At 41.8% G+C, this 25,506-nt stretch overlaps 1 protein-coding gene across 1 annotated transcript; it reads right to left on the bottom strand.

Annotated features, from left to right (window-relative positions):
• Positions 1-304: 304 nt before the first annotated feature.
• On the bottom strand, positions 305-23,711 carry sh2d1aa (SH2 domain containing 1A duplicate a). Its single transcript, XM_017688422.2, has 3 exons — positions 23,432-23,711; positions 4,003-4,066; positions 305-1,539 (listed from the first exon to the last, which is right to left on the bottom strand). The coding sequence occupies exons 1-3, from the start codon at positions 23,566-23,568 to the stop codon at positions 1,336-1,338; spliced, it is 405 nt and encodes a 134-aa protein (XP_017543911.1). The 5' UTR covers positions 23,569-23,711; the 3' UTR covers positions 305-1,335.
• Positions 23,712-25,506: the final 1,795 nt, after the last annotated feature.

Below are 25,506 nucleotides of genomic sequence, written 5' to 3'. Positions count from 1 at the left end.
AGGTTTTTTCCACTGAATATTCCAAAACAAGAACTGACCCAAACGTGAAACAACTGAACTCCCAGTTCCAGTTTTAGTTCACTTTCCCCTGTTATCATATCACCAGTGTAACGGGGAGCGGCGAGGCGGACGCACATGCTGGACAGGTCGCCAGTCCATCGCAGTGCAGACAGACAGTCACTCACACCCAGGGGCAGTTTACTATGTCCACCACATAGCACCACCCCACTGTGCCACCCCACTACAAAGTTTTATAGCATAATAATAAATAAAACTTCACCTAATGCAAAACAGAAGACAAACATCAAGAATGGCAGAGCAAGGTACGGCCTTTTATTCCATTTACAGCATTTCTACACTTCCAATTTGATCATGATGTCTTACACAGGGAGGCACAGGTAGTGTTGAGAGTCTTGCCCAAGGACTCTTATTGGTATAGTGGAGGGTCCTTGCCTGAGTGGTGAACTGAACTAGTCTTCAGTGTAAAAGTCAGAGGAGTTATTTTCATTTTTGCTGTTTTTCAGTTATTGACATCATTTGAAAACACCTTTATTGTTTCTTTACATTGTGTGTAAATTTCATGATGAGTGGACCAAAAGAAACGACCCGAAACAAAGCGAAAAAATGTCTGGCTCAGTTGAACTCCATAAAAGTAAAGGAGGTTTTCTCCTTCTGCTGTAAAGGTACCAATTCGGAAATACGAGGTTTTGGTCCAACAACAGCGATACTTTGTATATGAAATGGGTAAAAGTAAAGATGCGGAAAGCTGGCAGACAAAGCTTCAGCTGCACATGTCACCAGAGAATTCACAGAGTGGGTTTAAAGCTGTTTATAGCAGCAGTGGAAATGTCAGTAAAATCCATTACAAACGTCATACATTTGACATTTCAACCCCAAGCGCAGCACCATTTCACCCCTATTGCTAATGGTTTATCTGTTCCCTTCTGCAAAAGCATAGAACCCATTAAAGTGTCTGTTGGTTCCTAACGATGTGAGGTGTCCACCTGTAAGTATAGCCTCCCTTTATGTCTGCAACCATTCTGATGTTGGACGGGACAGCCCTGTTCTAGGTGTTCTGGAGGCCTTTAAATCAGCGGTGCTGGAGCTGAGACAGGTTCAGGATAAAAATGCCCACAGCAGATGCTGTTAATTATATTGCATAATAATAACAACAAAAAAAAATCGATCTGAGCTGCACTTACTAACAGTACCATGTGATATATAAGGGTAGCATTTATTATAAGCATAAGCGAAAAGAGATATTTATACATGTAAACCACATGAGGCCCTACAGACTTTCCATGATGACCTGAGCAGTCGTTTAAGATGACGACGTCAGCAGTTTATGTGCTTCTGAGGGCTGGGCTTTGGTTTCCTGTTATGCTGCTGGTGAAGTGGGTGGCGTTGGTGGTAGTTGTGGTATTGGTCAACGCTGACAGGATAGAGGAGGGGCATGGCCATGCCTTGGTCTGGGTGCTGAAAAGCAGTGATGAGATTGTTGACGTTCCGAAAGAGCCGTTCCTTGACCCCAGGCGCCGTCTGCGGAGAGGGAGAAGGTGGTAAATTGGACAAGGAGGTCAACATAATGTAGCTTGGCAAGCATCTTCCCTTCTCTAATGGACCTCATTCATTCCCTTCAGCTTATAACAATGAATGCATTTACATGCACTTCATAATCCAAACGGCAGAAAATCGGATTGTGTCGGTAACCGGTGCAGTTTGTTTATAATAGCGGAAAATCGGAAATGATTTTTACATCCTTATGAATCCCAACTTTATCACAAAACTACTTTAAAACAGCGTCTCGGACATCAGGCAGTGTATTCATAACCATCTCATGTAGTGAACTTCTGTCAAGGAGCTTTTAGAGGTGGACGTCTGGTTCCTATCACCACCACTGTGAGCAATTCTGTCTGGTAAGTTTATCTAGAACGGAGCGTTTCGCACCAAACCACTCTGAACCGCTCTGTTTACGTCTTAACTTGCTAATTATGAAGAAAGTTTGAAAAATGGGTTCCCCTTAATATTTATACAGCTGAGAGCATTACAGAGCGTTCGGTATAGAGAGTTCCGGTTAAACTGCAGCGTGTAGCTCAGTGTGTAGATCTGCTGTGATTAATCTCAACTAATTAAACAAGATAATCGTGAAGGTTATATAAAATTTGATGCAGTACCTCGTACTGGCCGCTCACTAGACACCTTTGTAGGTCTACTATCACAGTGGTTCTCCAACTGGTTCCTCAGAGACCCCCAGGCGGTCCAACCCAACTTGCAACACATAGAACTGAAAATCCTGAGAACCGCTTTGAGAACCAAAATTGAGGCAATATTACTGTAAACAGATGTTCACAGTGTATTGTTTATCATTAAACAACGGCTCGCGATCCGGCAGTTCTTTGCAATATTGAATAAAACATCTAAAATAGTTGTTGGTATCGAGTTTAGAACACAAACTGTGGTTGGTTGGTGTAGTGGGTAACACCTCTGCCTTCTACGCTGTAGACTAGGGTTTAAGCCCCCTACACTATACCAATAAGAGTCCTTGGGCAAGACTCCTAACACCTTTACCTTCACCTACTTGTGTAAAAATGATCAAACTGTAAGTCGCTCTGGATTAGAGCCTCAGCCAAATGCCGTAAATATAAATACACGGCTCTGCACTCAGACGTTACTGCATATTGTTCTAAACTTTAAACTGGAGCTGACGCATATGAGCTCCACTCCAGCACATCAACTGCTTCATTTCCTTTAATGATTGTACTTTTTTTTATTTACAAACTGTTTGATGTTCATTTTGATTGGTTTTATTAAAGGCAAATGTCATATGACGTCATGTGAGTAAAACGGAAACGTTTAGTTTCACAGGTTCTGAAACCTGACCACTGTGAGCAAAGCAGAAAGTTCACGGTAGTTCCTCACTCTGATAACCAGCCAACTTTACAAGCTTATTGATTTATTATTTACTACGAATGTATTTCATTTATTTATTTATTTATATACTGTCAACACTAACATATCAGTGTCACTGCTGTGATGTGAATGGACCAAAAAATATCTGGACGGTTCTAATAAAATATAGTGGAAGGGTTTTAATAAAGTGGTCAGTTGGTGGAAGCATTAGGTGAGTGTTTCTGATAAAGTGGCCAGTTAGAAGAAATACAAGGTGGGTGTTTCTAATAAAGTGGCCAGTGAGTGGAAGCACAAGGTGGGTGTTTCTAATAAAGTGGCCAGTGAGTGGAAGCACAAGGTGGGTGTTTCCAATAAAGTGGCCAGTGAGTGGAACCACAAGGTGGGTGTTTCTAATAAAGTGGCCAGTGAGTGGAAGCACAAGGTGGGTGTTTCCAGTAAAGTGGCCAGTCAGTGGAACCACAAGGTGGGTGTTTCTAATAAAGTGGCCAGTGAGTGGAAGCACAAGGTGGGTGTTTCCAGTAAAGTGACAAGTGAGTGGAAGCACAAGGTGGGTGTTTCTAATAAAGTGGCCAGTGAGTGGAAGCACAAGGTGGGTGTTCCCAGTAAAGTGGCCAGTCAGTGGAACCACAAGGTGGGTGTTTCTAATAAAGTGGCCAGTGAGTGGAAGCACAAGGTGGGTGTTTCCAGTAAAGTGGCCAGTCAGTGGAACCACAAGGTGGGTGTTTCTAATAAAGTGGCCAGTGAGTGGAAGCACAAGGTGGGTGTTTCTAATAAAGTGGCCAGTGAGTGGAAGCACAAGGTGGGTGTTTCTAATAAAGTGGCCAGTGAGTGGAAGCACAAGGTGGGTGTTTCTAATAAAGTGGCCAGTGAGTGGAAGCACAAGGTGGGTGTTTCTAATAAAGTGGCCAGTGAGTGGAAGCACAAGGTGGGTGTTTCTAATAAAGTGACCAGTGAGTGGAAGCACAAGGTGGGTGTTTCTAATAAAGTGGCCAGTGAGTGGAAGCACAAGGTGGGTGTTTCTAATAAAGTGGCCAGTGAGTGGCTTTGAGAGTGTCCGCCCTTGTGGAGATCCCATCACATGAACTCTCTCACCTCTGTTTTCCATAAGTTGCCTTCTACCTGGAAAAGCCTGTAGGTGAACACACACTGCTTGTACCTGCAAAAGCAGAAGGTAGATGTTCTTTTAAGTGGTAAAACGAGACAGTGTATAAAATATTAGCTATAAAAATGGACAAAAACTGAACAGGTGTAGTCGCAGTCTTGAAGACAGTGTCAGAAACCACATAATCAAGTCTGGTATTGATACTAAACATCTGTAATTTAGTTCTTATCTAATCTGAATATGGGCTGTAAGAGAACACGGTGCGGTTACCAACTTACTGTTTGATCATTTTACACATCATGAGCACTCGAAGAACCCTTTGCTTGATTAAATGGTTCTTTGCATCATGACATGGTTCTTCAGATTGACATAGAATGTGCTGTATATGCTTCTGTATAGAACCTTTCTGAAAAAGGTTCTATATAGCACCCAAAAGGGTTCTTCAATTATTACAAGCTTGACATTGTAACAATAGCAGAAGCCCTTTTGATGCTGTATAGAACCCTTTTCAGAAAGGTGCTATACAGAGCCATCTACAGCACATTCTCCATCAGTTTGAAGAACGCTTTAATGATGCAGGGAATTCTTTGGTCATGCAAAGGGTTCTTTGAGTGTTTATGTTTCCATGTAGAACCACTGTCCTTACTCTATAGAACCATTTTCTTTACTAAAGAACCCTTGGTGTACCATCTTTTATAAGTAGGTACTCAAGATCATGAGTAGGTATAACCAGTATGTGAACCCTCAACCCTTCTGGTTTCTGGCTGACCTGCAGTGCTGAATGTTGGTTCTAGGTAGTCAGTGTCTCAGCTGTCCTTCGTCAGTCAGTCAGCTCACTTTATTTGTGAGTGTGTGTGTGTGTGTGTGTGTGTGTGTTTATCTGTTGCTTTCGAAGGTGTCGCCCCTCCCTGCCTGTTAGCTACGTTAGCCTCATATCTGCAGTCTAGATCTTCGGAAGCGCTAAAGATCATAGATTTGCTTTTTCACCAAAGGTTAGACAAGCTTCTCTACACCCTCGGAAAAAAAGGTGCTAGATTGTCACTGGGTCAGTTCCCCTCCTGTCACTGGGTGGAACCCTCAAGGCTCCATCTCAGTGCCTTTAGTCAGGGAACATAACTGAACCATAATCCACTGAGATGATCTGTTCTAAGCTGGACTGACTCCACACACCCCGCCTCGCCTCGCCTCCAGGCTTTTATTCTACTGCTCTGCTTTAAAACATTTGGTTAGGAAAAGGAACAAATACCAACTTTTCACCTAGAAACCTCACAATCAGACCTTAATCCCGCTGTAGAACCTTTGAGGGAACATTTACACTGGAAATTTACCTGCAGAGAACCTTCATTTCTAAGAGTGTAGAGCATCTCACCCTTTACACTCAGTCCAGAGGGCCTGGTGAAGTTCTGCAAGGATTTGTTTTGCTTTTATGCAAATGCATTTTCTCAGCTGCATGGATTTTTCTCAAAATATTAGATGTGGTGTTGTTCACAGCAGCACAGATGTGATTAAACCACCCCAGTTTCCAAAGTTTTGCCCCAGTCTGGCGTTTATTCAGTCAGCAGGTTTTATGGCAAACTGGCCAGCTGTTTAATAAATACAATCTCTGTGTGAGAAAATATGCAGCCGTGTGACCAAGTATGGACATTCACTGCGATGGCGCTGGTGAAAGGGCGTCTGTAAAAGGAACTGCAGTCTCACAGAGCTCAACATGATCTCATGATAACATGTGGCTGGGGGTAGGATGTCGGAATATAACCACAGGGGCGAGCAGGCACTTCAGCCACCAAGAACAGGGGTGAAGTTCCACCCGTAGACACAGTCAAACTCAGCCAGGTTCCAGCTGAGGGGGCGGAACATTCCCCAAACAACTAAACCATTGGGAGTTCACATGCAGCGAGATGAATAACACGAACAAGAACATTAACAACAGCGGAATCTTCTTCACTGCGCTTGACCAACTGGATCACTGACACATATGGAGCCTGAAATGGGATCACCTGAGAAATGTAATGGTGTTTTTCCTTTTACCACTAAAATCCAAAATTTCAGACAAGCCGTTAATCCGCTGTTAGGAATGACGGTTCTGTGCAGGTACATTTTTATTAAGTTAAGGTAGAAACTGTGTAAATGTTCCCTCAAGGGTATAACAGTGGTTTTAAGATCTGACTGTGACCCGTTGCCTCTTCTACTCCTTGGAACCATCAATGGTCCCAAACCGCACTCAGTCATGTTCCTCATAACGTTCATATTCCATAAGCTCCGTTCAGAAGCTGGGCGTCGTGTGAGGCTGTAGCTCTTCTCTTAAATTTTAGTTGAAATACAGACTCTGGAGAAACATCAGTTCTACTACTGATCAATCTCAGTGTCCTTTTAACTTCATTTAGATCAAATTCTCATAGACTTGAGAACTGGATTGGATTCCCAGGAACTATCCTAAAATAGTTTAGTTCATACCTGGGAGGAAGGGATGAGTTTGTGAAATTTATATAATATATATATATATATATATAATTATATTAAAATTATATTTCTGAGAAAGTGCCAGTGACCTGTGGTTTCCCCCAGGGTTAAATTCTTGGGCCATTCTTATTTAATTTAATGCTGCCTCTTGGCCAAACACTACAAGGCTGTGGGATATCTTACCACAACTATGCAGATGATCTATTTGGCACTCTTTCCAAACAACTACGGTCCCCTTGACTTGCTTTGTAAGTGCCTTGAACTAACTGGATGGAGTAAAGATTTGCCCCATACATTTAGGCCCTTTGAAAAGCATTGAAGAGCAGCAAGTTTTCCGATACTAAAGCCAGTGGTGAGGTTGGGAAATACTGTTACTTTGGAAGAATTTTAATAAGGTGCAGGTTTGCAAGATAAAATCCAATGAAGATCAAATTAAATAAAATCTTCTAACCCTTTGAATTTCCAGGCTCAGTACATCTTAATGCTCACTATTCAGCAACTACATGGCCTACAGTGCTAACCAGCTGAATTATAGTTATGTTATAGAAGTGAGGAATGGGAGTCTTGGCCTGGGGGCGACTCCTGACCATTTCAGGGGTGGCATTTGTGAGATGAGTGTCATCAGCTGTAAGGGATTCGGCCTAAAATGTGTCTTAGATGAACCTAAAGTCATAAACTAAAGCAAAAGTGGTAATAAAACTGTTCATGTGATTGTAGCACCAGTCAGAAGTTTCGGTTTCAGTCAAACGTTTAAGGCTTAATCACAGTTCCCTTTCCAGGAAACATCGCTAGTATTGAGAAAAGTTTACTTAGAATCTGAGTGCATGGACTATTGGAGTCAAACGAGTCTCCAGAAAATGTATTACTGCCATAAAATAAGAGCATCTTTCAAAAAAAACAACTTAAAGAGGAACAGAGAGGTGTTTGAGATGTTCAGAGTGGGTTTGGTGTGAACTGGTTCAGATGTCTTTACTGTGGTGATGATAGGAACCAGGGGTTGCCTTGACTACAACACAGATATGGCCCTTTTTACTTTCTATACAAACCCACCAGTGAACCTACACGAGTCTTCTGAGATTTATATGGACTGTTGATGATGAAAAATAGTGGAAAATCTGAAAAAATATGTTTTCTCCAGTTACTATTTATCCCTCCACCATGAATGGATTCAAATAAATTGATGAAATTATATTTTTAAAGCAAACTTGATCCCAAAACTGTCATACAATTATATGTTTATGTAACTAATTCATGCATGGCATTCTGTGAGGGAGCTTTTAGAGGTGGACGTCTGGTTCCTATTGCCACCACTGTAAACAGACTCAGTAAGTTTTTGTAGAACAGAGCATTGCACACCAAACCACTCTGAAGGACTCTGTTGACATATGAACCAGTTGATCACGTAGAACATTTGAAAAATTGTTCCCCTTTAATGTTCGCCCAGCTTACAGCATTACAGTGCTCAGAGCAAAAGTTATTAAGTCCATATATTTTGTGGCAAAAAAAAATGGTAGCGGTGAGATGGATGAGCGGGAGGAGAGGTTTTTGCCTAGAATGGTTTAAAATTAAGACCTTTAGCTCGGAGTTATCTTTCATTTAAACCTAGGATGGGAAGTAAGGCTCTTCCTCAGACTGCTGCATATGACTGTGTAAAAGGTCTTTGTGCTGCAGCATTAAAATCACCCTCCACTGGAACTAAGAGTCCAGCCCATCATCCCTCCTCCACCAAACTTTACTGTTGGCAGTAAATCCATCCGACTGACAGATAGTGACGCTGATTCATCACTACAGAGAATGTGTTTCCACTGCTCCAGAGTCCAGTGACGGTGCTTACGCCTCTCCAGCCGATGCTTGGCATTGCGCAGTGATCTTAGGCCTGTGTTCAGCTGCTAGGCTGTGAAACCCATGTTTCTGACACAGTTCTAGTGCTGCTGTTGCTTGCAGGGACCTCTGTAGTGGAGCTCTGGAGTGAATGATGTAAAGAGGATAGGGGATTTTTGGGCCCAGTCCCATTTCAGCCCTCGCCCCTACCACTGAGCCCTTAGTCCTCTGTTTTGCGTGTTCATGTCTGGGTGTAGGGTCTCCTGATTGTTTTCGAGATAGAGGGGTGGGGTGAAGTGTTGGGGCTACATGACCCTCCATGAATAATTGCCCCCCTCTTTGAAGGCGTATGATCCCTAAATGTAACTAAAGCCCAGCAGTGAGGAGCTGAACTTTCCCCTCCTCTGCTGTCCCTGCAGATGGGCAGGGTCGCCTACAGAGCGGCGCTAGTAGCTGTTAATGAAGTGATGCTCTGTTTATTTGAGGCTCCCATTTCAGAGGGCAAGATCTCAACCACTACCCTGTAACTCAGTTCCAAGGGGTTAGGGTGACACTCAAAAACAAGGGGTAGGGGGAAAAGAAGAAATGGGACTGGGCCTAACGCTCTCTGCTTCAGCACTTAGCAGCTGTGCTCAGTGTCTGTTTCGAGGCTGAGCTGCAGGATGTGTGAACTTCCTGTACTGATAAATATCTTAGATATTATGATCTATTTTAGAGGCATTAATATAGTAACAAGCTGTTTATATACACAAACATCTTTTAGATGCTACATTCTATTGGGAGGCGTCTAGCACCAACCGCAGCCCCAAAATCTACACTTGAAAACAGTACCTGCATTTTATATACAAATAAATATATATATATATATATATATATATATATATATATATATATATATATATATATAAATAATGAACTCACAGATTTAGATTCGTCACTATCAGTCCATTGTTAGAGTGTAAAGTCTGAAAATCAGTGTGGAACATCGTGGAATTTTACTGTGTTTTAATAAAAAAAAGATTTTATTGGAGAACAGCTGTTCAAAGCTGTGTTAGCATTTTTGAGATCCGCCAAAAATTAGCTAAAATTGTTACTACTCAAACAGTCGCTGCTGAAACAGTCCCTGCTGAAACAGTCCCTACTGAGACAGCCCCTACTGAAACAGTCGCTACTGAGACAGCCCCTACTGAAACAGTCGCTACTGAGACAGCCCCTACTGAAACAGTCGCTACTGAGACAGCCCCTACTGAAACAGTCGCTACTGAAACAGCCCCTATTGAAACAGTCACTAATGAAACAGTTGCTACTGAAACAGCCGCACATGAAACAGTCCCTACTGAGACAGCCCCTACTGAAACAGTCACTAATGAAACAGTTGCTACTGAAACAGTTGCTACTAAAACAGTTGCTACTGAAACAGTCACTACTGAAACAGTCACTACTAAAACAGTTGCTACTGAAACAGTCACTAATGAAACAGTTGCTACTGAAACAGTTGCTACTAAAACAGTCACTACTAAAACAGTTGCTACTTAAACAGTCGCTATTGAAACAGTTGCTACTGAAACAGTCACTACTAAAACAGTTGCTACGGAAACAGTCACTACTGAAACAGTCACTACTAAAACAGTTGCTACTGAAACAGTAACTACTGGAACAGTCACTACTGAAACAGTTGCTACTGAAACAGTCACTACTAAAACAGTTGCTACTGAAACAGTCACTACTGAAACAGTCACTACTAAAACAGTTGCTACTGAAACAGTCACTACTGAAACAGTCACTACTGAAACAGTTGCTACTAAAACAGTCGCTATTGAAACAGCCACTACTAAAACAGTCACTATTGAAACAGTTGCTACTAAAACAGTCACTACTGAAACAGTTGCTACTAAAACAGTCGCTATTGAAACAGCCACTACTAAAACAGTCACTATTGAAACAGTTGCTACTAAAACAGTCGCTATTGAAACAGTTGCTACTAAAACAGTCGCTATTGAAACAGTTGCTACTGAAACAGTCGCTACTGAAACAGCCCCTATTGAAACAGTCGCTACTGAAACAGTTGCTACTAAAACAGTTGCTACTGAAAGAGCCCCTATTGAAACAGCCCCTACTGAAAGAGTCGCTACTGAAACAGCCCCTATTGAAACAGTCACTAATGAAACAGTTGCTACTGAAACAGCCGCACATGAAACAGTCCCTACTGAGACAGCCCCTACTGAAACAGTCACTAATGAAACAGTTGCTACTGAAACAGTTGCTACTAAAACAGTCACTACTAAAACAGTTGCTACTGAAACTGTCCCTACTGAGACAGCCCCTACTGAAAGAGCCCGTATTGAAACAGCCCCTACTGAAACAGTTGCTACTTAAACAGTCGCTATTAAAACAGTTGCTACTGAAACAGTCACTACTAAAACAGTTGCTACTGAAAGTCACTACTGAAACAGTCACTACTAAAACAGTTGCTACTGAAACAGTCACTACTGAAACAGTCACTACTGAAACAGTTGCTACTGAAACAGTCACTACTAAAACAGTTGCTACTGAAACAGACACTACTAAAACAGTTGCTACTGAAACAGTCACTACTGAAACAGTCACTACTAAAACAGTTGCTACTGAAACAGTCACTACTGAAACAGTCACTACTGAAACAGTTGCTACTAAAACAGTTGCTATTGAAACAGCCGCTACTAAAACAGTCACTATTGAAACAGTGGCTATTGAAACAGTTGCTACTGAAACAGTCGCTACTGAAACAGCCCCTATTGAAACAGTCGCTACTGAAACAGTTGCTACTAAAACAGTCGCTACTGAAACAGTCACTACTGAAACAGTTGCTGCTAAAACAGTCACTATTGAAACAGTTGCTGCTAAAACAGTCGCTATTGAAACAGCCACTACTGAAACGGCCCCTACTGAAACAGCCCCTACTGAAACAGCCACTACTGAAACAGCCCCTATTGAAACAGTCGCTACTGAAACAGCCCCTACTGAAACAGTTGCTACTGAAACAGCCCCTATTGAAACAGTTGCTACTGAAACAGCCCCTATTGAAACAGATGCTACTGAAAAAGCCCCTATTGAAACAGTTGCTACTGAAATAGCCCCTACTGAAACAGTTGCTACTGAAACAGCCCCTATTGAAACAGCCGCTACTAAAACAGTCGCTACTGAAACAGTCGCTACTGAAACAGCCCCTATTGAAACAATTGCTACTGAAACAGTCACTACTGAAACAGTCACTACTGAAACAGTTGCTACTTAAACCGTCGCTATTGAAACATTTGCTCCTTAAACAGTCGCTATTGAAACAGTTGCTACTGAAACAGGTGCTACTAAAACAGTCGCTATTGAAACAGTTGCTACTGAAACAGTCACTACTAAAACAGTTGCTACTGAAACAGTCACTACTGAAACAGTTGCTACTTAAACAGTCGCTATTGAAACAGTTGCTACTTAAACAGTCGCTATTGAAACAGTTGCTACTGAAACAGTCACTACTAAATCAGTTGCTACTGAAACAGTCACTAATGAAACAGTTGCTACTGAAACAGTTGCTACTAAAACAGTCACTACTAAAACAGTTGCTACTGAAATAGCCCCTACTGAAACAGCTGCTACTGAAACAGCCCCTATTGAAACAGCCGCTACTAAAACAGTCCCTACTGAAACAATTGCTACTGAAACAGCCCCTATTGAAACAGTCGCTACTGAAACAGTCACTACTGAAACAGTTGCTACTTAAACAGTCACTACTAAAACAGTTGCTACTGAAACAGTCACTACTGAAACAGTTGCTACTAAAACAGTCACTACTAAAACAGTTGCTACTGAAACAGCCCCTACTGAAACAGTTGCTACTGAAACAGCCCCTATTGAAACAGTTGCTACTGAAACAGACCCTATTGAAACAGTTGCTACTGAAACAGCCCCTATTGAAACAGATGCTACTGAAAAAGCCCCTATTGAAACAGTTGCTACTGAAATAGCCCCTACTGAAACAGTTGCTACTGAAACAGCCCCTATTGAAACAGCCGCTACTAAAACAGTCGCTACTGAAACAGTCGCTACTGAAACAGCCCCTATTGAAACAATTGCTACTGAAACAGTCACTACTGAAACAGTCACTACTGAAACAGTTGCTACTTAAACCGTCGCTATTGAAACAGTTGCTCCTTAAACAGTCGCTATTGAAACAGTTGCTACTGAAACAGGTGCTACTAAAACAGTCGCTATTGAAACAGTTGCTACTGAAACAGTCACTACTAAAACAGTTGCTACTGAAACAGTCACTACTGAAACAGTTGCTACTTAAACAGTCGCTATTGAAACAGTTGCTACTTAAACAGTCGCTATTGAAACAGTTGCTACTGAAACAGTCACTACTAAATCAGTTGCTACTGAAACAGTCACTAATGAAACAGTTGCTACTGAAACAGTTGCTACTAAAACAGTCACTACTAAAACAGTTGCTACTGAAATAGCCCCTACTGAAACAGCTGCTACTGAAACAGCCCCTATTGAAACAGCCGCTACTAAAACAGTCCCTACTGAAACAATTGCTACTGAAACAGCCCCTATTGAAACAGTCGCTACTGAAACAGTCACTACTGAAACAGTTGCTACTTAAACAGTCACTACTAAAACAGTTGCTACTGAAACAGTCACTACTGAAACAGTTGCTACTAAAACAGTCACTACTAAAACAGTTGCTACTGAAACAGTCACTACTGAAACAGTTGCTACTGAAACAGGTGCTACTAAAACAGTCGCTATTGAAACAGTTGCTACTTAAACAGTCGCTATTGAAACAGTTGCTACTGAAACAGTCACTACTAAAACAGTTGCTACTGAAACAGTCACTACTGAAACAGTTGCTACTTAAACAGTCGCTATTGAAACAGTTGCTACTGAAACAGTCACTACTGAAACAGTTGCTACTGAAACAGCCCCTATTGAAACAGTCGCTACTGAAACAGTCACTACTGAAACAGTTGCTACTTAAACAGTCGCTATTGAAACAGTTGCTACTGAAACAGGTGCTACTGAAACAGTCACTACTGAAACAGTTGCTACTGAAACAGTTGCTACTAAAACAGTCACTACTAAAACAGTTGCTACTGAAACAGTCACTACTGAAACAGTTGCTACTGAAACAGGTGCTACTAAAACAGTCGCTATTGAAACAGTTGCTACTTAAACAGTCGCTATTGAAACAGTTGCTACTGAAACAGTCACTACTAAATCAGTTGCTACTGAAACAGTCACTAATGAAACAGTTGCTACTGAAACAGTTGCTACTAAAACAGTCACTACTAAAACAGTTGCTACTGAAACAGTCACTACTAAATCAGTTGCTACTGAAACAGGTGCTACTAAAACAGTCACTATTGAAACAGTTGCTACTGAAACAGCCCCTACTGAAACAGCCCCTATTGAAACAGTTGCTACTAAAACAGTCGCTACTGAAACAGCCACTACTGAAACAGCCCCTATTGAAACAGTCGCTACTAAAACAGCCCCTATTGAAACAGCCGCTACTAAAACAGTCGCTACTGAAACAGTTGCTACTGAAACAGCCCCTATTGAAACAGTTGCTACTGAAACAGCCCCTATTGAAACAGCTGCTACTAAAACAGTCGCTACTGAAACAGTTGCTACTGAAACAGCCCCTATTGAAAGAGTTGGTACTAAAACAGGCCCTATTGAAACAGCCACTACTAAAACAGTCGCTATTGAAACAGTTGCTACTAAAACAGCCCCTATTGAAACAATTGCTACTAAAACAGTCACTACTGAAACAGCCCCTATTGAAACAGTCGCTACTAAAACAGCCCCTATTGAAACAGCTGCTACTAAAACAGTCGCTACTGAAACAGTTGCTACTGAAACAGCCCCTATTGAAACAGTTGCTACTGAAACAGCCCCTATTGAAACAGCCGCTACTAAAACAGTCGCTACTGAAACAGTTGCTACTGAAACAGCCCCTACTGAAACAGTTGCTACTAAAACAGCCCCTATTGAAACAGCCACTACTAAAACAGTCGCTATTGAAACAGTAGCTACTAAAACAGCCCCTATTGAAACAATTGCTACTAAAACAGTCACTACTGAAACAGCCACCACTAAAACAGTCGCTATTGAAACAGTTGCTACTAAAACAGTTGCTATTGAAACAGCCGCTACTAAAACAGTCACTATTGAAACAGTGGCTATTGAAACAGTTGCTACTGAAACAGTCGCTACTGAAACAGCCCCTATTGAAACAGTCGCTACTGAAACAGTTGCTACTAAAACAGTCGCTACTGAAACAGTCACTACTGAAACAGTTGCTGCTAAAACAGTCACTATTGAAACAGTTGCTGCTAAAACAGTCGCTATTGAAACAGCCACTACTGAAACGGCCCCTACTGAAACAGCCCCTACTGAAACAGCCACTACTGAAACAGCCGCTACTAAAACAGTCGCTACTGAAACAGTTGCTACTGAAACAGCCCCTATTGAAACAGTCGCTACTGAAACAGCCCCTACTGAAACAGTTGCTACTGAAACAGCCCCTATTGAAACAGTTGCTACTGAAACAGCCCCTATTGAAACAGTTGCTACTGAAACAGCCCCTATTGAAACAGATGCTACTGAAAAAGCCCCTATTGAAACAGTTGCTACTGAAATAGCCCCTACTGAAACAGTTGCTACTGAAACAGCCCCTATTGAAACAGCCGCTACTAAAACAGTCGCTACTGAAACAGTCGCTACTGAAACAGCCCCTATTGAAACAATTGCTACTGAAACAGTCACTACTGAAACAGTCACTACTGAAAGAGTTGCTACTTAAACCGTCGCTATTGAAACAGTTGCTACTTAAACAGTCGCTATTGAAACAGTTGCTACTGAAACAGGTGCTACTAAAACAGTCGCTATTGAAACAGTTGCTACTGAAACAGTCACTACTAAAACAGTTGCTACTGAAACAGTCACTACTGAAACAGTTGCTACTTAAACAGTCGCTATTGAAACAGTTGCTACTGAAACAGTCACTACTAAATCAGTTGCTACTGAAACAGTCACTAATGAAACAGTTGCTACTGAAACAGTTACTACTAAAACAGTCACTACTAAAACAGTTGCTACTGAAATAGCCCCTACTGAAACAGCTGCTACTGAAACAGCCCCTATTGAAACAGCCTCTACTAAAACAGTCCCTACTGAAACAATTGCTACTGAAACAGCCCCTATTGAAACAGTCGCTACTGAAACAGTCACTACTGAAACAATTGCTACTTAAACAGTCACTACTAAAACAGTTGCTACTGAAACAGTCACTACTGAAACAGTTGCTACTAAAACAGTCACTACTAAAACAGTTGCTACTGAAACAGTCACTACTGAAACAGTTGCTACTGAAACAGGTGCAACTGAAACAGTCGCTATTGAAACAGTTGCTACTTAAACAGTCGCTATTGAAACAGTTGCTACTGAAACAGTCACTACTAAAACAGTTGCTACTGAAACAGTCACTACTGAAACAGTTGCTACTTAAACAGTCGCTATTGAAACAGTTGCTACTGAAACAGTCACTACTGAAACAGTTGCTACTGAAACAGCCCCTATTGAAACAGTCGCTACTGAAACAGTCACTACTGAAATGGTTGCTACTCAGTCGCTATTGAAACAGTTGCTACTTAAACAGTCGCTATTGAAACAGTTGCTACTGAAACAGGTGCTACTAAAACAGTCGCTATTGAAACAGTTGCTACTGAAACAGTCACTACTAAATCAGTTTCTACTGAAACAGTTGCTACTAAAACAGTCACTACTAAAACAGTTGCTACTGAAACAGTCACTACTGAAACAGTTGCTACTGAAACAGGTGCTACTAAAACAGTCGCTATTGAAACAGTTGCTACTTAAACAGTCGCTATTGAAACAGTTGCTACTGAAACGGTCACTACTAAATCAGTTGCTACTGAAACAGTCACTACTGAAACAGTTGCTACTGAAACAGTTGCTACTAAAACAGTCACTACTAAAACAGTTGCTACTGAAACAGTCACTACTGAAACAGTTGCTACTGAAACAGGTGCTACTAAAACAGTGGCTATTGAAACAGTTGCTACTTAAACAGTCACTACTAAAACAGTTGCTACTGAAACAGTCACTACTGAAACAGTTGCTACTGAAACAGGTGCTACTAAAACAGTCACTATTGAAACAGTTGCTACTGAAACAGCCCCTACTGAAACAGCCCCTATTGAAACAGTTGCTACTAAAACAGTCGCTACTGAAACAGCCACTACTGAAACAGCCCCTATTGAAACAGTCGCTACTAAAACAGCCCCTATTGAAACAGCCGCTACTAAAACAGTCGCTACTGAAACAGTTGCTACTGAAACAGCCCCTATTGAAACAGTTGCTACTGAAACAGCCCCTATTGAAACAGCTGCTACTAAAACAGTCGCTACTGAAACAGTTGCTACTGAAACAGCCCCTATTGAAAGAGTTGGTACTAAAACAGGCCCTATTGAAACAGCCACTACTAAAACAGTCGCTATTGAAACAGTTGCTACTAAAACAGCCCCTATTGAAACAATTGCTACTAAAACAGTCACTACTGAAACAGCCCCTATTGAAACAGTCGCTACTAAAACAGCCCCTATTGAAACAGCTGCTACTAAAACAGTCGCTACTGAAACAGTTGCTACTGAAACAGCCCCTATTGAAACAGTTGCTACTAAAACAGCCCCTATTGAAACAGTTGCTACTAAAACAGCCCCTATTGAAACAATTGCTACTAAAACAGTCACTACTGAAACAGCCCCTATTGAAACAGTCGCTACTGAAACAGCCCCTATTGAAATGGTTGCTACTAAAACAGCCCCTATTGAAACAGTCGCTACTGAAACAGTCACTACTGAAACAGTCGCTACTGAAACAGTCACTACTGAAACAGTCGCTACTGAAACAGCCCCTATTAAAACAGTCGTTACTGAAACAGGTGCTACTGAAACAGTTGCTACTGAAACAGCCCCTATTGAAACCGTCGCTACTGAAACAGCCCCTATTGAAATGGTTGCTACTAAAACAGCCCCTATTGAAACAGTCGCTACTGAAACAGTCACTACTGAAACAGTCGCTACTGAAACAGTCACTACTGAAACAGTCGCTACTGAAACAGCCCCATTGAAACAGTCGTTACTGAAACAGTTGCTACTGAAACAGCCCCTATTGAAACAGCCGCTACTAAAACAGTTGCTACTGAAACAGCCCCTATTGAAACAGTCGCTATTGAAACAGCCGCTACTAAAACAGTCGCTACTGAAACAGTCGCTACTGAAGCAGCCCCTATTGAAACAGTTGCTACTGAAACAGCCCCTATTGAAACAGCCGCTACTAAAACAGTCGCTACTGAAATAGTTTCTACTGAAACAGCCCCTATTGAAACAGTTGCTACTAAAACAGTCACTACTGAAACAGTTGCTACTGAAACAGGTGCTACTAAAACAGTCGCTATTGAAACAGTTGCTACTTAAACAGCCCCTATTGAAACAATTGCTACTAAAACAGTCACTACTGAAACAGCCCCTATTGAAACAGTCGCTACTAAAACAGCCCCTATTGAAACAGCTGCTACTAAAACAGTCGCTACTGAAACAGTTGCTACTGAAACAGCCCCTATTGAAACAGTTGCTACTAAAACAGCCCCTATTGAAACAGTTGCTACTAAAACAGCCCCTATTGAAACAATTGCTACTAAAACAGTCACTACTGAAACAGCCCCTATTGAAACAGTCGCTACTGAAACAGCCCCTATTGAAATGGTTGCTACTAAAACAGCCCCTATTGAAACAGTCGCTACTGAAACAGTCACTACTGAAACAGTCGCTACTGAAACAGTCACTACTGAAACAGTCGCTACTGAAACAGCCCCTATTAAAACAGTCGTTACTGAAACAGGTGCTACTGAAACAGTTGCTACTGAAACAGCCCCTATTGAAACCGTCGCTACTGAAACAGCCCCTATTGAAATGGTTGCTACTAAAACAGCCCCTATTGAAACAGTCGCTACTGAAACAGTCACTACTGAAACAGTCGCTACTGAAACAGTCACTACTGAAACAGTCGCTACTGAAACAGCCCCATTGAAACAGTCGTTACTGAAACAGTTGCTACTGAAACAGCCCCTATTGAAACAGCCGCTACTAAAACAGTTGCTACTGAAACAGCCCCTATTGAAACAGTCGCTATTGAAACAGCCGCTACTAAAACAGTCGCTACTGAAACAGTCGCTACTGAAGCAGCCCCTATTGAAACAGTTGCTACTGAAACAGCCCCTATTGAAACAGCCGCTACTAAAACAGTCGCTACTGAAATAGTTTCTACTGAAACAGCCCCTATTGAAACAGTTGCTACTAAAACAGTCACTACTGAAACAGTTGCTACTGAAACAGGTGCTACTAAAACAGTCGCTATTGAAACAGTTGCTACTTAAACAGTCGCTATTGAAACAGTTGCTACTGAAACAGTCACTACTAAATCAGTTGCTACTGAAACAGTCACTAATGAAACAGTTGCTACTGAAACAGTTGCTACTAAAACAGTCACTACTAAAACAGTTGCTACTGAAACAGTCACTACTGAAACAGTTGCTACTGAAACAGGTGCTACTAAAACAGTCGCTATTGAAACAGTTGCTACTTAAACAGTCGCTATTGAAACAGTTGCTACTGAAACAGTCACTACTAAAACAGTTGCTACTGAAACAGTCACTACTGAAACAGTTGCTACTGAAACAGGTGCTACTAAAACAGTCACTATTGAAACAGTTGCTACTGAAACAGCCCCTACTGAAACAGCCCCTATTGAAACAGTTGCTACTAAAACAGTCGCTACTGAAACAGCCACTACTGAAACAGCCCCTATTGAAACAGTCGCTACTAAAACTGCCCCTATTGAAACAGCCGCTACTAAAACAGTCGCTACTGAAACAGTTGCTACTGAAACAGCCCCTATTGAAACAGTTGCTACTGAAACAGCCCCTATTGAAACAGCTGCTACTAAAACAGTCGCTACTGAAACAGTTGCTACTGAAACAGCCCCTATTGAAAGAGTTGCTACTAAAACAGGCCCTATTGAAACAGCCACTACTAAAACAGTCGCTATTGAAACAGTTGCTACTAAAACAGCCCCTATTGAAACAATTGCTACTAAAACAGTCACTACTGAAACAGCCCCTATTGAAACAGTCGCTACTAAAACAGCCCCTATTGAAACAGCTGCTACTAAAACAGTCGCTACTGAAACAGTTGCTACTGAAACAGCCCCTATTGAAACAGTTGCTACTGAAACAGCCCCTATTGAAACAGCCGCTACTAAAACAGTCGCTACTGAAACAGTTGCTACTGAAACAGCCCCTACTGAAACAGCTGCTACTAAAACAGCCCCTATTGAAACAGCCACTACTAAAACAGTCGCTATTGAAACAGTCGCTACTAAAACAGCCCCAATTGAAACAATTGCTACTAAAACAGTCACTACTGAAACAGCCACTACTAAAACAGTCGCTATTGAAACAGTTGCTACTAAAACAGCCCCTATTGAAACAATTGCTACTAAAACAGTCACTACTGAAACAGCCACTATTGAAACAGTTGCTACTAAAACACTCACTACTGAAACAGTTGCTCCTGAAACAGCCCCTATTGAAACAGTCGCTACTGAAACAGCCCCTATTGAAATGGTTCCTACTAAAACAGCCCCTATTGAAACAGTCGCTACTGAAACAGTCGCTACTGAAACAGTCACTACTGAAACAGTCGCTACTGAAACAGCCCCTATTAAAACAGTCGTTACTGAAACAGGTGCTACTGAAACAGTTGCTACTGAAACAGCCCCTATTGAAACAGTCGCTACTGAAACAGCCCCTATTGAAATGGTTGCTACTAAAACAGCCCCTATTGAAACAGTCGCTACTGAAACAGTCACTACTGAAACAGTCGCTACTGAAACAGTCACTACTGAAACAGTCGCTACTGAAACAGCCCCATTGAAACAGTCGTTACTGAAACAGTTGCTACTGAAACAGCCCCTATTGAAACAGCCGCTACTAAAACAGTTGCTACTGAAACAGCCCCTATTGAAACAGTCGCTATTGAAACAGCCGCTACTAAAACAATCGCTACTGAAACAGTCGCTACTGAAGCAGCCCCTATTGAAACAGTTGCTACTGAAACAGCCCCTATTGAAACAGCCGCTACTAAAACAGTCGCTACTGAAATAGTTTCTACTGAAACAGCCCCTATTGAAACAGTTGCTACTAAAACAGCCCGTATTGAAACAGCCGCTACTAAAATAGTCGCTACTGAAACAGTTGCTACTGAAACAGCCCCTATTGAAACAGTCGCTATTGAAACAGCCGCTACTAAAACAGTCGCTACTGAAATAGTTGCTACTGAAACAGCCCCTATTGAAACAGTTGCTATTGAAACAGCCCCTATTGAAACAGTCACTACTGAAACAGTCGCTATTGAAACAGCCGCTACTAAAACAGTCGCTACTGAAATAGTTGCTACTGAAATAGCCCCTATTGAAACAGTTGCTACTGAAACAGCCCCTATTGAAACAGCCGCTACTAAAACAGTCTCTACTGAAATAGTTTCTACTGAAACAGCCCCTATTGAAACAGTTGCTACTAAAACAGCCCGTATTGAAACAGCCGCTACTAAAATAGTCGCTACTGAAACAGTTGCTACTGAAACAGCCCCTATTGAAACAGTCGCTATTGAAACAGCCGCTACTAAAACAGTCGCTACTGAAATAGTTGCTACTGAAACAGCCCCTATTGAAACAGTTGCTATTGAAACAGCCCCTATTGAAACAGTCACTACTGAAACAGTCGCTATTGAAACAGCCGCTACTAAAACAGTCGCTACTGAAATAGTTGCTACTGAAACAGCCCCTATTGAAACAGTCACTACTAAAACAGCCCCTATTGAAACAGTCACTACTGAAACAGTCACTACTGAAACAGCCCCTATTGAAACAGTCACTACTGAAACAGCCCCTATTGAAACAGTCACTACTGAAACAGCCCCTATTGAAACAGTCACTACTGAAACATCACTATTGAAACAGTCACTACTGAAACAGCCACTATTGAAACAGTCACTACTGAAACAGCCACTATTGAAACAGTCACTACTAAAACAGCCCCTATTGAAACAGTCACTACTGAAACAGTCACTATTGAAACAGTCACTACTGAAACAGCCCCTATTGAAACAGTCACTACTGAAACAGCCCCTATTGAAACAGTCACTACTGACACAGTCACTATTGAAACAGTCACTACTGAAACAGCCACTATTGAAACAGTCACTACTGAAACAGCCCCTATTGAAACGGTCACTACTGAAACAGTCACTATTGAAACGGTCACTACTGAAACAGCCACTATTGAAACAGTCACTACTAAAACAGCCCCTATTGAAACAGTCACTACTGAAACAGTCACTATTGAAACAGTCACTACTGAAACAGCCCCTATTGAAACAGTCACTACTGAAACAGCCCCTATTGAAACAGTCACTACTGACACAGTCACTATTGAAACAGTCACTACTGAAACAGCCACTATTGAAACAGTCACTACTGAAACAGCCCCTATTGAAACGGTCACTACTGAAACAGTCACTATTGAAACAGTCACTACTGAAACAGCCACTATTGAAACAGTCGCTACTGAAACAGCCACTATTGAAACAGTCACTACTGAAACAGCCACTATTGAAACAGTCACTACTGAAACAGCCACTATTGAAACAGTCGCTACTGAAACAGCCACTATTGAAACAGTTGCTACTGAAACAGCCACTATTGAAACAGTCACTACTGAAACAGCCACTATTGAAACAGTCACTACTGAAACAGCCACTATTGAAACAGTCACTACTGAAACAGCCACTATTGAAACAGTTGCTACTGAAACAGCCACTATTGAAACAGTTGCTACTGAAACAGCCACTATTGAAACAGTCGCTACTGAAAGAGCCGCTACTAAAACAGTTGCTACTGAAACAGTCGCTACTGAAACATTTAATAAAGTTTAATTTGTGTTGTGATTGTTTTGGTCGTGACTAAATGTAACAGTCAATCATTTGATTTAATAAAATAAACATGAATAAGTATAAATAAATTATAGTCACTCAGAACAAAAGGGTTTTAGTCTGAAGTCCCAAATGAGTTTCAGCTCTGACTTTGAACTAAAGCAGTAGACTTTAAAGGTTCATTAGTAAATAAACGGTTCCATATAGATCCATGAAGGCTCTAAGAGCCCTCTGCATGATTAAAGGGTTCTTTTCATGGTAAATGGTTCTTCCGATTGATGGAAAATATGTTGTGTAGATGGCTCTATATAGCACCCAAAAGGGTTCTTCTACTGTGGCAGCGTCAAGCTTGTAACAATAGAAGAACCCTTTTGGTGCCATATAGAACCACTTTCAAATGGTTCAACATGGAACTGTCTATAGCACATTCATTCACACTGTCTATCAATCTGAAGAACCCTTTCATGATGCACAGAACCCTTTAATCATGCAGAAGGTTCTTTGAGTGTTCATGATTCTATATAGAACCATTTTCTTTACTAAAGAACCCTGGAAGAACCATCCTTTTTCAGATTGTAGAACAACGATTGTACATGTTTATAATAGTACATTCTGTAAAAAGATGGTTACTCAAGGGTTCTTTAGGAAAGGAGGTGGTTTTGTATAGAACCATGGAGACTCAAAGAACCATTTGTGTCATTAAAGGATTGATTGCATCATTAAATGATTCTTCAGGCTGATGAGAATGTGTTTTAGATGGTTCTGTATATAGAACCCTTTTGATAGCGGCTCTATGTAGAATCAAAAAGGGTTCTTCTGTTGTTACAAGCTCTTATCATAACAATAGCAGAACAATTTTTGGTGCTATATGGAGCCCTTATCAAAACGGTTCCTTATAGAATCATATGGAATCATATGGTCCACCAATCCGAAGAACCCTTTCAGTTGAGTGTTTGTGGTTCTACACAGAACCATTTTCATTGCAGGATGTGCAGTGTGTGCGTGTGTGTGTGTGTGTCGTACTTACAGTACACAGATGCAGTAAGTGTCCGGTACGCTCTCACTGTCTCTGATGAGAAAACTACCGTCCTGTCTGGCTTCGGCCAGCAGCTCCTCCGCTCTGCTCTTGCTGATGGAGCCGTGATACATTTCCAATCGTTCCATTTTCACTGACCGGCAACCAGACGCTCATAAACACTGAGACAGCTCTGAACTCACTACCATTTCAGCCTTGATTAGAAAACCACACACAAGCAGCTCATCTTATTAATGAAGTTTGAAAAGTCCCCCCGTCGCCTCTCACACACCCACACACACACACACACACACACTTATCACAGGAAATGCTTCACACATCCTCATTAGACCGGCTACTTCTTGCCTAAGATATAACTGCCAGTACACCCTCATCTACCGTCTGCTGGAGCTTTAAACAGACAAACTCAAAGAACTGCTCCCAGATCAGCAACAGCAACACGCTGTGTATCAGACTGACCACAGCAGGGGCCGACTGATGCCCTTTAGACTCTCCTGAGCAGCTGAGCAGATACGGCATAATCAACTTGAGGACACCAGAGTTCACTCAACTCAAACTTCTTAGTCTTACATGGTGCAAAACCATACAATCCAGCTGCAAAATACAGGGGGTCCTGGGGGTCCAGGACCTCCTAATCAACCTCTTGGGTTCTCGGAATGTCTTAAAATCTAAATTCTGGGGGTCCCTGAGAATAAACTTCTTATCAGATCAAGTCAAATGTGTGTGTAGTGCTTTTTATGCACAAAGCAGCTTCACAAAATTCGAGTAAAGACAGTGAAACATGTAAAACCCCCAGGTGAGCAAGCCAGGGGCGGCAGTGGCAAGGAGAACCTCCCTCAGAGCTGAGGAAGAAACCTTGGGAGGAACCAAGGTGCACAAGGGGGGACCCGTCCTCCTCTGGTCCATTCAAGAAAAAATCAGGGCCCACCGGCAGGCCCAAAGTTTTATTACTCGCTCCTATAATCTAAGAATAGCTCAGCCAATTTGCAGTGAAGTCCCTGTAGTAGTTTTAGTTTTAGTTTTAGTTTTAAGAGACCCTTATTAGTCCCACAACGGAGAAATTTCACCTCCACATTTAACCCATCCATGCAGTGAAACACCACATACACACTAGTGAGCACACACACACAAGAGGGAGCAGTTGGGGGTTAGGTGTCTTGCTCAAGGACACCTCAGTCACGTACTGTCGGCTCTGGGGATCGATCTGGTGACCTTCCTGTCACGAGGCTGGTTCCCTAACCGATTTATAAGCCTTAGTATGTAATAAAAACCTCTGAACCACATAAACCTCTGACTGGACCTGCACTGCATTACTGAGTCTCCATCAGTGAGCGCAGAAACCACTTATTAAAATGCATTCGGAGTCTCTGTTAGTCTGAAACTTGCGCACACATCATACCGAATGAAGAAATGAGCAGTGAATTACTTTCTAGCATTAGTTTCACTGTAGATCTGTACAGTTTTTGGCTTTCTAGTTGTAAGTTATCATGGCTACAAAGATCGTTCCCTTTCTTGAAGGCCAACTGCACCAGTTTCTCCACATTTCTGCAGCATTAACTGGTTAAGATGTAAACCGAGTCGTTCAGAGTGGTTTGGTGTGAAACGCTCCCTACTACAAAAACTTACCGGGTCAGCATTGTTCACAGTGGCGGTGATAGGAACCAGGCGTCCACCTCTAAAAGCTCCCTCACAGGAAGCCACTACGTGAGATGGTTATGATTTCACTGCCTGATGACTGAGACGCTGATAGGCAGCTTTTTGGCCTGTTTTTAAAATAGTCCCCCAAACATATTTCCCTGACTTTGTTTTCCTCATCACCAACATCCCCTATAAGCTCAGGAGACTCGTGTAGGTTCTCTGGTGTTCTGGATAGTAAATAAAGTGTCTATATCTGTGTTGTAGTCATGGCGACGTCTGGTTCCCATCACCACCACTGTAAAGACGTCCGAACCATTTCACACCAAACCCTCTGAATCTCTCTGTTTACACCTCTCACGCTCTCAACCATGCACACATTTTGAAAAATTGGTGGAGTTCTCCAGGACTGAGTTATTCAGAATTCAGGT

This window comes from Pygocentrus nattereri, chromosome 23 (assembly GCF_015220715.1).
Source record: "Pygocentrus nattereri isolate fPygNat1 chromosome 23, fPygNat1.pri, whole genome shotgun sequence".
In the NCBI taxonomy this organism is placed as follows: domain Eukaryota; kingdom Metazoa; phylum Chordata; class Actinopteri; order Characiformes; family Serrasalmidae; genus Pygocentrus; species Pygocentrus nattereri.
The sequence above is the reverse complement of the archived record's forward strand: the minus strand, read 5'-3'. Positions and strand labels throughout refer to the sequence as shown.

Coding starts and splice junctions, on each gene's coding strand:
- sh2d1aa (XM_017688422.2), bottom strand. CDS start 23,568: ATGGAACGATTGGAAATGTATCACGGCTCCATCAGCAAGAGCAGAGCG. Junction 4,067..23,431: donor ACTTACTGCATCTGTGTACT/GTAAGTACGACA, acceptor CTGCTTTTGCAG/GTACAAGCAGTGTGTGTTCA. Junction 1,540..4,002: donor GCAACTTATGGAAAACAGAG/GTGAGAGAGTTC, acceptor CCCTCTCCGCAG/ACGGCGCCTGGGGTCAAGGA.